The sequence below is a fragment of the Lithobates pipiens genome, unplaced genomic scaffold (genome assembly GCF_037356315.1).
Source record: "Lithobates pipiens isolate NorthernLeopardFrog02 unplaced genomic scaffold, aLitPip1_a1.2 Scaffold_16, whole genome shotgun sequence".
Lineage (NCBI taxonomy): Eukaryota > Metazoa > Chordata > Amphibia > Anura > Ranidae > Lithobates > Lithobates pipiens.
Genome location: NW_027507748.1, coordinates 45,020,431 through 45,037,807, shown reverse-complemented (window position 1 = coordinate 45,037,807; position 17,377 = coordinate 45,020,431). Strand labels below are relative to the sequence as shown.

General features: G+C 45.0%; 1 protein-coding gene across 1 annotated transcript in view; it reads left to right on the top strand.

Moving 5' to 3' along the window:
- The first annotated feature begins 266 nt into the window (after window positions 1-266).
- ABCG1 (ATP binding cassette subfamily G member 1) overlaps window positions 267-17,377 on the top strand; it is a 160,481-nt gene continuing 143,370 nt past the window's right edge. The window contains exon 1 of the mRNA XM_077479833.1: window positions 267-380. Within this exon, the coding sequence (XP_077335959.1) occupies window positions 339-380 (42 nt within the window). The 5' untranslated portion in view covers window positions 267-338. The remainder of the gene's footprint in view (window positions 381-17,377) is intronic.

Sequence of the window (17,377 nt, the reverse complement as noted above, 5' to 3'; positions counted from 1 at the left end):
AGAGTGTATTTGCACTGGGCTATATGCTATAGTGGATATATGGAACCTGTAGGCTGGCGGATGAGCCCCCCTCCCCCTCCCTGGGTGCACAATGTGAGGATAATGACACATCAAGGAGACAGCTCAGGAAGAAGCAAAACAAGAGCACGTTTACCTGCATCCTGCAGACCCCGCCCCCCTGTCACCCTGCCAGCCAATGGCGGTGCTGGGAGGGCGGGGCGGTCGGGGAGCTGTCAGTGCTGGGGCTGTGTGCAGCAGGCAGATCGCAGCGAGCGGAGAGAGAGAGAGGAGACTTTTCAGCACCATCCGCCATAGACAGCAGCCTGCCCGGGCAGGGGATGGCCTGCCTGACCGCAGCCTTCAGTGCTGCCTCCAACCTGGTAAGTGCTGCCCACCCACCCACCCTGCCTGCCCACCCTGCCTGGGCTTTACTTTTCTTCATATGAATTGAGGCTCTGGCTGCCCCATCCCATGATAAGCTGCAGCTGAATCAAGGTCACACACAGTGCTGATCCATCCATACAGCCCAAAGATCCCCCCGCTGCAGGTATCAATGGAGGGCACTGGGGTGGGGTGCTATATGGCCTCCCCCTCCCCTCCCCCCTGCTCGCTGCATTGCTTGAGTAAATAGGTTTTGGAACAATCACAGCCTGGATTCCTTAAATAAGGATTGCTATGGGTGCCTGCCCATCTCATTGGTCTCCTGGGTTCTTTAAATAAGGCTTTTATTCTGGTCTGTTTAATTGATTGAGGTGCAGGGCTAAGCAGAGAAAGGGGGATTTGGGTGCACAGATCAGGAATTGGGACAGATGTTTTAGGTTTGCCCTAAAAAATAAATAAATAATAATAATAAAACTAAATAAATAATAATAATAAAAAAGATAAATAAATAATAAAGACTCTGCCAATGGCAACCATTTAGGTCTCTGGACTGGAGGCTCTGGACCTCCTGGGGGGGGGGGGGGGGGGGGTCTACTTACACAGGTGAGGTCATCTTTAGGCAGTATAAAGTGATTGGGGGGACTTGACTTGGAAGGTTCATTTGTGAAATATCTATACTGGGATCTAAAAGAAAAATAATAATAATAAAAAAAAATACTAAAGACTTTGCCAATGGCAACCATTTAGGTCTCCTCTGGACTGGAGGCTCTGGATCTCCTGGGGGGTGGGGGGTGGTCTACTTGTCTGCACAGGTGAGGTCATCTTTAGGCAGTATAAAGTGATTGGGAAACTTGGAAGGTTCATTTGTGAAATAAAAAAAATAATAATAATAAAAATAAATAAATAATAAAGACTCTGCCAATGGCAACCATTTAGGTCTCCTTTGGACTGGAGGCTCTAGATCTCCTGGGGTGAGGGGCCTCCTTGTCTGCACAGGTGAGGTCATCTTTAGGCAATATAAAGTGATTGGGGGACTTGTAAGGTTCATTTGTAAAATATCTATACTGGGATCTAAAAAAAAAAAAAAAAAAAAATAAACAGTTAGCACAGTCAGTTATTCAGATTTCTTGTTCATCCTGAAAAAAGGAAACCTACCTGACTGTCACCTCCACTTTTGCATAGATCTGAGTCTGGCTCATTGACTCCTTTAAGCAGCACAAGGGAAATAGAGGGAAATAGGAAAAGCTTGACATGTGGCTGGGCAATAGGCTTGTTTTGCTTTCCCTTTGGGGGGATTCCTGGGACATGTAGTACCACTGACTGTGTGTAGCAGATATTCTTTGTTCACAGGGAGCCAGATCTCTATTTCTGGCTGTACTGGAAGTTGCTGTGTTATTATATAGCTTCGCACTGGAGCTACAGAGTCCATAAACAGCTGTAAATGAATCTACAGGGTCTATAGAAGTATAAAGAGATTGTTAGCCCCAATAGCAAGCTGTATAGGATGCCATTGATTGGGGGCCATAAATACAGTAGCTGTAGGTGGAGCTTTTGTATGTATAAACAGCTGTATAAGGAGCCATAAGGTCTATAGATGGCTGTGAATGGTTCTATAGGGTCTGTAGATTAAGCCATATGTCCTAAAGATAGCTACTACTGAATATAAGGAGCTATATGGTCTACAGAAAGCTGTAGGTGAAGCATTAGGGAAGATTGAGCTATATCGTCTATAGATACATGGAGCTACAGGGTCTATAGATAGTTGTAGGTGGACTGGAGGGTCTTTAGTTAGCTGTAGATAGAGCTAAGGGTATACTGAGCTATAAGGTCTATAGAGAGCTGTGTGTGACTATAAGGTATATAGATAGTTGTATGAGAACCATAGGGTCTATATATAGCTGTATACGATTTATAGACAGCCTTATATGAAGCTGTTGGGTCTATAGATAGCTGTAGATGGAATTATAGGTTGTGGACTGAGCTATTGGGTCTATAGATAGCTGTATACGAGGTATGGAGTCTGTAGGTTGAGCTGTAGGGTCTATAGATCTTTATACGAAGTATAGAGTCTATAGATAGCTTTGTAAGAACTATTGGGTCTATATATAGCTCGAGGGGGAATATAGGGTCTATAGATTAAGCTATGGGGTGTATAACTAGCTGCATAAGAAGCATAGGGTCTATAGCTGTAACAGAAGTATAGGGTCTGTATATTGAGCTATAGGGTCTACAGATGTCGGTATAAGAAGCATATGGTCTATAGAAAGATGTATAAGAAGTATAGAGTCTGTATATTGAGCTATAGGGTCTATGTATAGTTGTATAAGAAGTATAGGATCTGTAGATAGCTGTGTAAGAACTATGGGGTCTATAGATAGCTGTATAAGAAGTATAGTGTCTGTATATTGCTCTATAGGGTCTATGTATAGTTGTATAAGAAGTATAGTATCTGTAGATAGCTGTGTAAGAACTATGGGGTCTATAGATAGCTGTATAAGAAGTATAGTGTCTGTATATTGCCCTATAGGGTCTATAGTTGTATAAGAAGTATGGGATCTGTATATAGCTCTGTGAGAACTATGGGGTCTATAGATAGCTGTAGGCGGACTATAGGGTCTGTAGATAGCTGTATAAGAAGTATAGGGTCTGTAATTTGAGCTATAGGGTCTATAGACATGCATAAGAAGTATAAGATCTATAGATAGCTGTGTAAGAACAATGGGTGTATAGATAGCTGTAGGTGGACTATAGGGTTTGTATATCGAGCTATAGAGTCTATAATTAGCTGTATAAAATTCCAGGGTCCGTAGATAGACAGAGCTATGTACAAAGGCATCTCCCTGAAAAACCAGATGACATCAGCGAAGTCTGTGGCGGATGAGAGTTTTGTACATCGCTCCATCCACACCGTTGCGATATTTCGGAAGTGAATCGCACTCCCAAGTAATTGCTGTGGCTGTAATTAGAAGAGGTGACCGACGTTAACCGTCTCATTAAATCCTCAACTGACACACAATGTTTAACCCTTCAGAGACTGCGATGCAAGCTTTGTACATACCGCCCTCTCCTTGCATGCAAGTTTCCTGGGATTTGCAGTTTTCTTCTCCATTTAATAGACTAAACTGCATTTGTGCATTTTTATTTTGTGTTATTATGAATAATTCACGGTTGGAACATGGAAAGCTTCCTGAAATGTGTTTGCCTTTCAGTAAACTGCAGGATTTTGTTTTCTTTTTCGATTGATCCTTATGTATTTTAATGTCGCATTATTATTGTCACCAGTCTTGTGTGCTTCTTGATGATTGCTTGCTCTTAGAGATCTGGACAAAGACTAAAGTGCATTATTGTTACATTGTATATCATTGTTTGCTGGCTTGCAATCTTATTCGGAAATAGGATGTGAAATGTGTTATTAGTTGCATATGTCATTACCATAGGAGGTGAGGCTTGGTGTTTGAATGGATGCAGTTATGTTTTTTAGGAGTATGTAATGTGTGTTGGAAGGGCATCCAGCTGCTTTATAGCCTTGCCCCACTTCCTGCAGCCCCTGGGCACACTGCACCTGTTTTTTTTTTGTTTTTTTTTTAGGGCAGAAGCAGAGAATGACCGCTAGTTACCTCTCTGAGCTGAGGATTACAGGATCGTGCGCGCATGCGCAGTGCTGGCTCAATGCATCCTCTCCTAAACTTGCCATGAGCCATCAGTCTTTGCAGGAAAGCAATACACAGCCATCCGATCTCATTATATAAGACGTATGCAGGAGACCTCGGGGAGGCATTTTAAAGAAGGAACTGTAAATAGCTGACAGTGAAATGTGCAATAGGTGTGATCCTGTGTAGAGGAGGGGTGCCAGGGGGGTTTAATGGCTGTTTTTGAGCACTTGGCATCTGGATTGTGGAAAACTGATATTGCAGGGAGGACAATGGGAAGGATCGTGTGTATTAATTTCAGTAGAATTGCAAAATAATAAGAAGAATTATTTATTATCATTTACCAAGTGTGCTGCAAGACCTTAGGTTGGTAGAAAAGGCTGATAAATAGTGGAAATTGCGCTTAATAAAGCTGAGGATTAAAGCGCAACTCCGCTTTTGTTTAGAAAAAAAACATCGGGGGACCTATGTGCAATGCAAGATTTTAACCACTTCAGCCCCAGAAGGTTTTACCTCCCCCTTTCATTACCAGGCCATTTTTTTTTTTTTTGCGATACGGCCCTGCGTTAAAGAGATATCACCGTTCCAGGCAATGTGGAATAAACCTCTCCTCTATCTAGGAAGCCCCAGGTGCTGCCAATGCATAAAGCAATAAACTTCCTGGACAGCCGCACACTCCGAAAAATAGCCTTTATTAGTTAAAAAATGCATGCCACAGCAGAACGGACAGAAGTCCTGACGCGTTTTACACTATCAAACAAGTGCTTAAAGTGGTTGTAAACCCTTACAGACCACTTTAACCTACAGGTAAGCCTAGATTAAGGCTTACCTGTAGATGCAAGAAACATCTACTTATCCTACAGGGTTAAGGAGATATTTTCCTAAAAACGGGCAACGGCGCAGGTGCACTGAGTGTGCCGTTAGTGAAGGCGATCATGCCGTCACTGACGGGCTCCTGCGTGCGCGCATTGGAGTGATGTCATCACTGCTGCGGCCAGTCACAGTGTCGGAGCAGTGATACCCGGAAGATATGGCAGCGACGGAGGAGGTGAACGAGGGTCGGTTTTGGGGGCTTCGATCTCAGGTAAGTAATTCATGGTTGGCCAACAATCCGATCGTGTGTACGAGGCTTAACCGCTTTCCGTCCAACCACCGCAGTTATACTGCAGCAGGTTGGCTCCCCTGCGCAAGCTGTCGTTGCTGTACGTCGGCTCACAGGGTCGGGATAGCAGGCTCGCTCCGGCTGCACAGTGGGGGTGCTGATGCTTGTGGGCAACGCTCGAGATGACCGCCAGCCACGAGCGATCGTGAGCAGGAGACACAGAACAGGAACGAGTGTGTGTAGACTGTTCTGTTTCGACAGGAGTGACAGATCGTGTGTTCCTATTGGCTAGGAACCACGATCCGTCACTTCCTCTAGTCAGTTCCCTTCCCCCTTCAGTTAGAATCACCTCCCAGGGAACACAGTTAACCCCTTCACTGCCCACTAGTGTTAACCCCTTCACTGCCAGTGACATTTTTACAGTCATCAGTGCATTTTTATAGCATTGATCGCTGTATTAATGCCAATGGTCCCAAAAATGTGTCAAAATTGTCCGATATGTCGGCCATAATGTTGTCACAATAAAAATCGCAGATCGCTGCCATTTCTAGTAAAAAATAAATAAAAATGCTATAAACCTATCCCTTATTTTGTAGACACTATAACTTTTGCGCAAACCAATCATATTTTATACCAAAAATATGTCGAAAAATACGTATCGGCCTAAACTGAGAAAAAAAAAAAATATATATTTTTTTTAAATTGGGTTATTTATTATAGCAAAAAGTACAAAATATTATTATTATTTTTTAAATTGTTGTTTTTTTGTTTATAGCACAAAAAATAAAAACCGCAGAGGTGATCAAATACCACCAAAAGAAAGCTCTATTTGTGGGGAAAAAAGAACATACATTTTGTTTGGGTGTAATGTCGCACGACCGCGCAATTGTCAGTTAAAGCAACGCAGTGCCGAATCGCAAAAAGTGCTCTGGTCGGGAAGGGGTTCCGGGGCTGAAGTGGTTAAAGGGAAGGCTGGAGTTCAGCTGTAATGTTGATCCCGAGTGAACAGAAGTGCAAAACCACTGACCTTTAATTTAAAGGTGCACTCCGGTCAGACTGGAAATGTGATCTTTCAAAAGGCATTTGATGAGCACAGAGCACCGGGGACTCCAGAGTTCCATCCACATATTGATGTAATGGAGTAGCCTATCTCCTGACCTCGGATACCTTCTGCTTACCTGTCTATAGTGCAGAATGGTAATTCCCACCCACATGCCTTGTATGATCATTGCTGTTCCTTACACACACACACAGGTCTCGACTATCTCTTATTTAACCACTTCAGCTCTGGAAGGTTTACCCCCTTCCTGACCAGGCCATTTAGTGCAATACGGCACTGCTTTACTTTAACTGACAGTTGCGCGGGCATGCAACATTGTACAGGCAGTCCCCGAGTTACCAACGTCCGACTTCAGAACGACTCCTACTTATGAACGGGATGTCTCTGATGTTCTGTGCATGCGCAGCTACTTTTCGGCATCGGAAAACGTCGTCTGCGCATGCGCAGCTACTTGACAGAACATCGGAGATCGGCGTCTCTGCCGTTCTGCGCATGCGGGTCCGACTTACGAACATTTTCGACTTAAGAACAAACCGGCAGTTCCTAACCCTTTCGTAACCCGGGGACTGCCTGTATCCAAATAAAATTGATGGATGCATTCCCGTACACTGGAACTGGACGCATACTCCCACAATCCGAGAATGGTTCACTAGAATCCGCAAAGTCTCTGAAATGGAAGAATTAATCCATGTCGCCCACGATGCCCCAACTAAATTCAATAGAAAATGGGGCTGCATTTCCAGACGACGCCTGAATAGCTCAATCTATGCAACCTGCCCAACTAAAAATTCAACCACACATACTTGGAGCCCTCCCTTAATCCTTGTACACACGGTCGGAGAATCCGTCGGAATGTGTCCTATCGGACCGTGTCGTCGGATAATCTGACTGTGTGTGGTATGCATCGGACTGATTCAGTTGGAATATTCGTCGGACCCAATTTTCCAACATGTTGGAAATATTTCCCGACCAACTGGTCCGATCGGACATACTCCGATCATGTGTAGAGAATTCCGATCGGACAAAGTGCCACGCATGCTCAGATCAAATTCCTACACCAAAGCTATTGGCTACTAGCCTGAATGTAGTCCCATCGTAACGAAATTACGTCATCACGTTCTGAAAGATCGGTTTTTTTCGCCAACTTTGTCCGACCGTGTGTATGCAACAGTTTCGGACAAGATCCGACGGACAAAAACCGACGGATTTGGTTGTGGAAATCTCCGACCGTGTGTACAGGGGCTTACACAAACTGATCCTTAGCAAACCTTTATATTTATCATGTGCCCCCCCCCTCCCCCAGACCAACACTCCGAAACCGCAAAATAAAACTGGTGAGGGAAGTCAGAGATGGCCCCTCCCTACCTCCCCCCTACACCCCCCAACTTCCCCCTAGCCCACCCCCCTGGCTATATCCCTTCCTACGCTCCCCCACCCCCTATCCTCTTTCCCTCCCGAGATACTCATCCCAATTACCCCTCTACCCTTCACACATGCCCACTTCACAAAGCTCGCCATCATCTGCCACCTCAACCATACATGCTCCAAACATATAATAAGCACCCCCCCCCCCCCATTTACCATACATCCCCCTCCTAGAGAGGAAAGATATCACGCCTGCAAAGGCTACTGGATAGATCTTTCCCTTCTACTACAATACCAACAACACCCACATTGATTGGACCCTGGGCAAAACATTTCTTGGGCCCCTCCCCCCCATGCAGTTTTGCTCTCCACCTGCTCTGAGATACAATAAATAGCAGTTAGACTCAAAATCATTTTACTGAATCAGATCAGGCAGCGATTGCGATTGGTTGCCAGAGGTTACAGCATATCATTACCACTCACTGACTGGTTGCTAGAGGTTACAGCACACATTACGGCTCACTGATTAGTTGCTAGAGGTTACAGCACATGATTTCTGCTTGTTGATTGGTTGCTAGAGATTACTGTGGATATGACCTCAGGGGAGCATGATATACATATCAATGCCGCCGCCCCTGCTATTTACATATGAATGCTGCCGCTATTTAATGGGAATGCTTCAGCAGTCACACTATTGTTATTTACATATGAATGCCGGTAATTGACATGTAAACACAGGGTCTGCAGGTGAGTCACCTGTACACAACAATAGGGAAGAGCTGGGCAACATTAGTAGCAGCACTTCACACTGAGATATCAGGACACAGCACAGGACTAAAACCTCAAGGGATGAGGGAATTTAAACCAGGATAATTGGCAAGTATGAGGCAGCTGCTTTGGGCCCCACAACAATGACAGGGCCCAGGGCAGCTGCCCCTTTTGCCCTGACTTAAAAACGGCCCTGAACACCCGGTAACAACTGATCCTTTGGATGGCACCCTCCCGAAAAATAGATGCCTGTAGCAAACTATCACAAATTGAAACACGAGGCGGGTCTAGGAAATCCGTGTATTGGAATTTCAATCAAAGTAATTCAATTTTCCAGTTGGCAGTATATTGGTGATTTATGTACTCTCACTGTTTAATTGTCTATTGAGCTTTCTGTAAAAGTTTTTTACCTCTAAATAAAAAAAATTTGCCTGGGATAAAAAAAAAAATGATGTCCCTTTTTCCTACAAATAGAGCTTTCTTTTGGTGGTATTTGATCACCTCTGAGTTTTTTGGAGGTTTTTTTTGTGCTATAAACAAACAAAAAAAAAAACAAAACGACAATTTAGAAAAAAAAAAAAAAACAATATTTCTTTCTTTCTGCTATAAAACATCCAATAGTTTTTTTTTTTTTATTTCTTCATCAATTTAGGCCAATATGTATTCTGCTATATATTTTTGGTAAAAAAATCCCAATAGGCGTATATTGATTGGTTTGCGCAAAAGTTATCGCGTCTACAAACGCTGGGATATTTATATGGAAATTTTATTTATTTACTTTTTTTTACTAGTAATGGCGGCGATCAGTGACTTATAGCGGGACTGCAACATTGTGGCGGACAAATCAGACACCTAACTGACGCTTCATATTTTTTTGGGACCAGTGACACTAGGGCTCTGTTCACATCTAGGCATTTTTGGGCGTTTTTTTGCTGTAAGCCTCGGCTCTAAAAACGCCCAACAAGACAAATCCCATTCATTTCATTCTGTTCACATCGGAGCGTTTTGTCATCTTAAGCAAAACGCCTGAAGCTCAAAAAAGTACATGAGCTTCTTTTTAGGCAGATCGCAGGCGTCTTTCTGCTTTTTTACATTGGTGACTTTTGGTGCCTTCAAAAATTGCACGACTTTCTGCCTGAAAACAAAACGCCTAGGTGTGCGCAGAGCCTAATACAGTGATCAGTGCTAAAAATATGCACTGTCACTGTACTAATGACACTGGCAGGGAAAGGTTTAACATCAAGGGCGATCAAAGGGTTAAAGCGGGAGTCCGCCAGGAGTTCCCCCGTTTTTTTTTTTTTAAAAGCCAGCAGCTACAAATACTGCAACTGCTGAGTTTTAAAATAGTGACACTTACCCGCCCAGTGCGCCCGCGATGTCAGCACCCGAAGCCGATCTCTCGATCGTCTCTCGGGTGCTGCCGCCGCCATCTTGGGTATGGGAATCAGGAAGTGGAGCCTTTCGGCTTCATTTCCCGGTTCCCTACTGCGCATGCGCGAGTCGTGCTGCGCAATAAGGATGGTCCCCGCTGTCTCTGGGAACCGAGTGTTTCCCAGCAGGCAGCGGGGGACTTTCGGACAGGGGAGTAGATTCTGCGGAAAGGGGCGTACCTTCTGCAGAATCTACGCCGGAAGTGGGTGCAGATACCTGTACTGTACAGGTATCTGCACCCTCCTCCCCGCTGAAAGGTGCCAATTGTGGTGCCGGAGGGGGGGAGGATTCCAATGAGCGGAGGGTCCACTTTAGGGTGGACCTCCGCTTTAAAGAGGAAGTAAACCCTGATGGGTTTACTTCCTCTTTTTTTCCCTGCAAAGGTAAAGCATAATGGACTACTATGCATCGCATAGTAGCTCATTATGTGTCACTTACCTGACACAGGAGCCAGCAAAGTCGCGCGCTGTCCCCTGTAGTCCGCCGCATCCATCTTGCTGGTGGCGTCTCGCAGCTCCGACGAATGACAGCGGCGAAGCCGCGATGACGTCACTCCCGCGCATGCGCATGGGAGTCGACAAATTAGGCAAATCCATTCTTGGACTTGCCGCATTTAGTGCGCCTGCGCGCCGCTGTCTACGGCGCATGCGCCGTAGACAGCGGTGCCCATTTTCGGGCAAATATCTCCTAAACCATATAGGTTTAGGAGATATTGCTTGGACCTACAGGTAAGCCTTAATCTAGGCTTACCTGTAGGTCAAAGTGGTTTGAAAGGGTTTACTTCCTCTTTAAGTGTGTGCCTAGGGGGTGCGTGCTAACTGTGTGGGGGAGGTGCTTTTACTGTGGGAAGGCAGAGATCCGTGTTCCTGCTTAGCAGAAACACAAGATCACTACCTTCCCTACCGACAGAATGGCAATCTGCCTTGTTTACAGACCAACATTCTCATACCTCCCAACTTTTTGAGATGGGAACGTGGGACACCTACCGTGGAACCTTGGATTACGGGTATAATCCGTTCCAGGAGAATGCTTGTAATCCAAAGCATTCGGGGGGCGGCGGTGGGGTTAAAGGCACAGTCCTTATCTCCATCTTTCCTTTTCTGTTGTCCAACTTTAGTGTCTGATGCAGAGACATATATAAATAAATTTGCTCTTCTAAAATGTTTGTATTCTACCAAGTTTTTCATCTGACCTTGTTATTTTTTCAGCACTAACATAAAGGAAAAAAGAAACAGTAAAATTACATTTGGATAAAGTGAGGCGTCAGTGTCCCCATCAGCCCCAGTACACATACCGCACCAACTTTCTGAGATTTGGAATGAGGGACACCTATCAGTACAAGTATACAGGCATAGGACACACCCCTTGCCACGCCCCCTTAAAGGAGAATTGTAAAAAAAAAAAAACAAGATTGGTTAAACCCACAAGGGCTTTTTTTTACCATTACTATTCCTTTATATTGGCTTATGGAATTCACAAATGCAGCAATTTAGAAATCAGATGAAAGGTTTAGCACTGGAAAACACTTTTTGAAAGATAAAAAGTGCATTTTGTATACATCTATATAGATCAGACCAAAAGGAGAAGGAATGAGGGACAGAGGGACAATGATCCAAATCAGGGACAGTCCCTCCAAATCAGGGACAGTTGGAAGCTATGCCAGTACACACAATGCACAAAAGATTTCTGCACTATTTTTGGTGATTTCAACTGGGACTTTCAGCAATATCTGAACATTAAACCGCACCGACCGGCGGGTTTGAAATTGCGCTGAAGTAGCAGGATTTCAAAGCCGCCAGTCAGCGCGGTTTCATGAACGGATATCGATGCAAGTCACAGTTGAAATCACCAAAAATAGTGCGGGGAACCTTTTTCAAGTCGGTGCAAGTCAGAGTCACACCAATTTGAACGGTTCCATGGGCACAAATAGGGTGCCATGCAATTTTGAACAGTCAAATCACATGACAAGTTGCAATGGTGTGACGGGGGCTTATGCCGCGTACACACGATCAGACTTTTTCGACGGACTAGGTCCGATGGTCTTCCCAACTGACTTTCGGCAGAGGTCCGACGGACTTTCTGAACGAAACGGACTTGGCCACACATGACCGGACTAAGGCCGCGTACACACGGGCGGACTGTATGGCCTACTTAGTCCGTCGAAACACATTTCAGCGGACAGTCCGCTCGTGTGTGGGCTTCAGCGGACTTTTTCAGCGTGCAGTCTGGCGTACTAAGAATTTCGGATTTTTCGAAATTCTGTCCGTCATACTTTGGTTTCAGCGGACAATCCGCTCGTCAGTAGGCTAGTTCGACAGACTAAGAATGGCGCATGCTCAGAAAGGATTTACACGGCGGAAGGTTGCATTGCTGTGTATTGGACTTCCTATTTCTAGTCCCGTCGTACGTGCTGTACAGGTCATCGCGCAAGCTTTCGACGGACTGTTTGTGCATCCGTGTGTGGTCAAGTCCGTTTATTCGAAAGTATGACGGACTGTCCGTCGGATTGTATGACGGACTAAGTAGGCCATACAATCCGCCCGTGTGTACGCGGCTTAAGTCCGTTCGAAAGTCCATTCGGTTTGAACGTGATGACTTAATGGGATTAAACAAGGAAGTTCAATAGCCAGTAGCCAATAGCTGTCCTTGTGTCGTATTTGATCCGTCGGACCAGCACACAGACGAACGGTTTTCCAGATTTTTAGTCTGTTGGCTTGAGTCCGTCGGATAGATTTGAAACAGTTGGACTGAGTCCGTCGGATAGATTTGAAAGATGTTTTATTTCTAGGTCCATCAGACTTTTGGGAAACAAAAGTCCGCTGGAGCCCACACACGATCGAATTGTTCGACGGATTCCGGTCCACCGGAACAGGTCTGCTGGAAAGTCCGATCGTGTGTAGAGAGATTCACTCTTCCTTATGCCTTGTAACAATGATCGGACATTCCGACAACAAAATCCCATGTTTTTTTTTTTCCGACGGATGTTGGCTCAAACTTGTCTTGCATACACACGGTCACACAAAGTTGGTCGGAAATTCCGAACGCCAAGAACGCGGTGATGTACAACACGCACGACGAGCCGAAAAAAATGAAGTTCAATAGCGGCTCTTCTGCTTGATTACGAGCATGCGTATCACGTTGTGCGTCGGAATTGTGTACACACAATCGGAAATTGCGCAAACAGATTTTGTTGTCGCAAAATTTGAGAACCAGATCTCAAATTCTGTGCGATGGAAATTCCGATGGAAACTGTCCGATGGAGCCTACACACTCTTGGAATTTCCCATCGAACATTTTACTGTGTGTACGAGGCATAAGACTGCATTCACACCTCTGCATTTTCAAATCGCCGGCAAATTTGATGGGATTCTGCTCGTGACTACAAACCGCCATGGTGGCAGAACGCACATTTGAGATGCCACCTAAAATCGTGGTGCAGTTCTGCCGTGTGATAATTTGCGCATTGTGTGAAGCCTGTCGCCCCCAAAAGTAGCTCCTAAATTTTTGATGGGGTGACAAGCTTCACGTAATACGGGTTGCCATGATTTATCGACAATTGCAGCAGAACCGCACTGCGATTTTAGGTGCTGTGCAAATGAATGGCATCTCAAATGTGCGTTCTGCGATTTGTCATTCGCACCTCAGTGTTTTGAACACGTGGGCAGAGTCGTGGCAAATGTGCCCGCAATTTAAAACGCCAAGGTGTGAATGCAGCCTGAGGCCGCGTACACACGGGCGGACTGTTCGCCCAACTTTGTCCGCTGAACAGTGTTTCAGCGGACAGTCCGCTCGTGTGTGGGCTTTCAGCGGACAGTTTCAGCGGACAGTCTGACGAACAAAGTTTTTTGGAATTTCCGTAAGACTGTCCGCTGAAACTTGGTTTGAGCGGACAGTCCGCTCGTGTGTAGGCTTGTTCGTCAAACTAAGTTCCGCGCATGCTCAGAAAGGATTTACACGCCGAAGGTTGCATTGCAGTGTATAGGACTTCGAATCTCTCGTCCCGTCGTACGTGCCGTTCACGTCATCGCGCAAGTTTTCAGCGGACTGTTCGTTCGTCGTGTGTGGTCAAGTCCATTCATGCTAATTTTGAGCGGACTGTTTGTCAAACTGTTTGACGAACCTAGTTGGGCGGACAGTCCGCCCGTGTGTACGCGGCCTTATTGTCCTGATCACCAGTGTCTCCGGCAATGAAAGTGAAAATTGAAACCTTTGCGTTGCCTTCAGAACAGGAATGGAAGGGAAATCTTCCAAAGGGGGACACTTTTCCTCTGATAACTGTGTAAGAAGAAGGGATTTCCCTTACATTGAAATGGTTTCCTCTATAAAGTTCAGGGCCGTCTTTAATATTGATTGGAAAAATTTCTTGGGCTCCCCCCCCCCCATGCAATTTTGCTCTCCCCCTGCTCTGAGACATACAATAGATAGCAGCTAGACTTAAAATCAGTTTACTGTATCAGATCAGGCAGCAATTGCGATTGGTTGACAGTGGTTACAGCATATCATTACTGCTTAATGACTGGTTTCTAGAGGTTACAGCACACATTACGGCTCACTGATTAGTTGCTAGAGGTTACAGCAAATTATTTCTGCTTGTTAATTGGTTGCTAGAGATTACAGTAAAGTAATACTGCTCACTGATTGGTTGCTAGAGGTTACAGCACATCATCTCCTAACAGGGGAGCATGATATACATATGAATGCCACCTTTATTTACATATCAATGCTGCCAGCCGCATCTATTTACTTAGTAATGCCGCTACTATTTACATATGAATGCCGGTTATTTACATGTAAACACAGGGTCTGCAGGTGAGTCATCTGTACACAGCATTAGTACCATCACTTCACACTGAGATAAGGGGACACAGCACAGGACTAAAACTTCAAGGGACAAGGGAATTTACACTGGGATAGTTGGCAAATATGAGGCAGCTGCTTTGGGCCCCACAACAATGACAGGGCCAAGGGCAGCTGCCCCTTTTGCCCTGCCTTAAAGACGGTCCTGATAAAGTTGATAATATAAGGCTGAAAAAAGTGCCAAAAGTTACTAAAATAATAAAGCTGAACGTGTGTGAAATGTCATTTTTCTTATGTATAATGGTGAGAAGACTCAATAAAATATTCTCTTGTTTTTTTCTTGTATTATTCATGGATGGAAATTAAAAAACAATTATAAAAAAAAAAAAGAGAAAAGGTTTCCTCTGATTTCCTGCTCAGTCGATAGCACAAGAATTAAAGAGGAACTGCAGTCCGCTCACATCATTTGTAATAACAACATCTTTGCCATTCTGAAGCTTCCCTCCACCACTTTGCATATTATTTTATATATACTGTGATTCTGTACTTGCCAAATATGCTGCAGAAATCTCCCTCCACTGAGTCTGGCTGCTTTGGGGTAGTATTCCTCCCACTAATACAAACCATGTGTTGCTATTCCTCCTACTGACACCAATAGATGGGCACTATTCCTTCCACTGACACCAATGGAGGGGCACTATTCCTTCCACTGACACTAATGGAGGGGCACAATTCCTTCCACTGACACCAATGTAGGGGCACTATTCCTCCTACTTACACCAATGATGGGGCACTATTCCTCCTACTGACACCAATGATGGGGCACTATTCCCCCTACTGACACCAATGATGGGACACTACCCCCTACTGACACCAATGATGGGGCACTATTCCCCCTACTGACACCAATGATGGGGCACTACCCCCCTACTGACACCAATGATGGGGCACTACCCCCCTACTGACACCAATGATGGGGCACTATTCCCCCTACTGACACCAATGATGGGGCACTATTCCTCCTACTGACACCAATGATGGGGCACTATTCCCCCTACTGACACCAATGATGGGGCACTACCCCCCCTACTGACACCAATGATGGGGCACTATTCCCCCCCACTGACACTAATGATGGGGCACTATTCCTTCCACTGACACCAATGATGGGGCACTATTCCCCCTACTGATACCAATGATGGGGCACTACCCCCCCTACTGACACCAATGATGGGACACTATTTCCCCTACTGACACCAATGATGGGGCACTATTCCTCCCACTGACACCAATGATGGGGCACTATTCCTCCCACTGACACCAATGATGGGGCACTATTCCTCCCACTGACACCAATGATGGGGCACTATTCCTCCCACTGACACCAATGATGGGGCACTATTCCTCCCACTGACACCAATGATGGGGCACTATTCCTCCCACTGACACCAATGATGGGGCACTATTCCTCACACTGATACCAATGATGGGGCACTATATCCCCTCTGCTGACCACCAAGCCTAAGGCACTGTTTTCTCTCACTGACACTGGGACGTTTTCTACTCCCACTAGCCACTGTCTGCCCATAAGAAATGTTCACTGTTAGGGCTTGTTCACACAAGGTGGTCATGGAGCGGTAACACTGTCATCGAACCTAACCCTTTTACTGTAAGTGTATGGGGCTGTGCCACCTCCGTCTCCCAATCGTGTATAATGCATGCGGTTGCAGCACAGTGGTTCCACATTTATAGGGTTAAAACATGTGGCGGGGAGGTCACTGTTTTGCCTTTCGTTATCCTTTTGCCATGTACACATGACCGGACTGTCCGATGGTCGAATGGACTTGCCCACACACGAACGGGCGAAAGTCCATTTGTTTTGAACATGATGATGTAAGACGGGACTAGAAAAGGAAGTTCAATAGCCAGTAGCCAATAGCTGCCCTTGAGTCGTATTTGGTCCGTCGGACCAGCACACAGATGAGCGGTTTTCCCGATAGAAATTGATTCCGTCAGACAGATTTGAAACATGTTCTATTTCTAGGGCCGTCTGAATTTTTGAAGAAAAAAGTCTGATAAAGCCCACACACGATTGGAATGTATGACCGAATGATTCCATCCGATCTTTTCTGCCAGAAAGTCCATTCCTGTGTACATGGCATTAGAGGTTCCTCAACTGACCTTGCTGATTACAGAACAGTCGCAGTGTTGGGATTATTTGCATTTTCATACAGATGAGCAGACTCATTTTTCGCCAACACATGGATGTCAAGCAGCGGGTACAATGCAGCTGTGCCTGGATAATAAACACAAGACCCTCCGAGGGAGGATGGAGCTCCCTGTATAAAGCTTCCTGTTTACCCGGTGTGTACCTTTAAGGGCTGGAAAATCTATTCCAGAGGAAGTGAATGTGTTCAGATATGTCATTATCAAATCACTTCTTATTGGAGAACAGAACAGCAAGACACGGCATAAATTATCCTTCCTCTAGACGCCTTTTTGTAAAGCAGCTTTTGTTATTGACTGAGCCCAGAATATAGAAGAGGGACACTGATTTCCATACATTATGCTTCAGCAGATCTGTTATCTATCTATCTATCTATCTATCTATCTATCTATCTATCTATCTATCATCTATGTATCGCTCTATATGTATCTATCTATCTATCTATCTATCTATATCTAACCATTATATATATCTATCTATCTATCTATCTATCTATCTATCTATCTATCTATCTATCTATCTATATCTATCCATTATATCTACCTGTCTATCTATCTATCTATCTATCTATCTATCTATCTATCTATCTATCTATC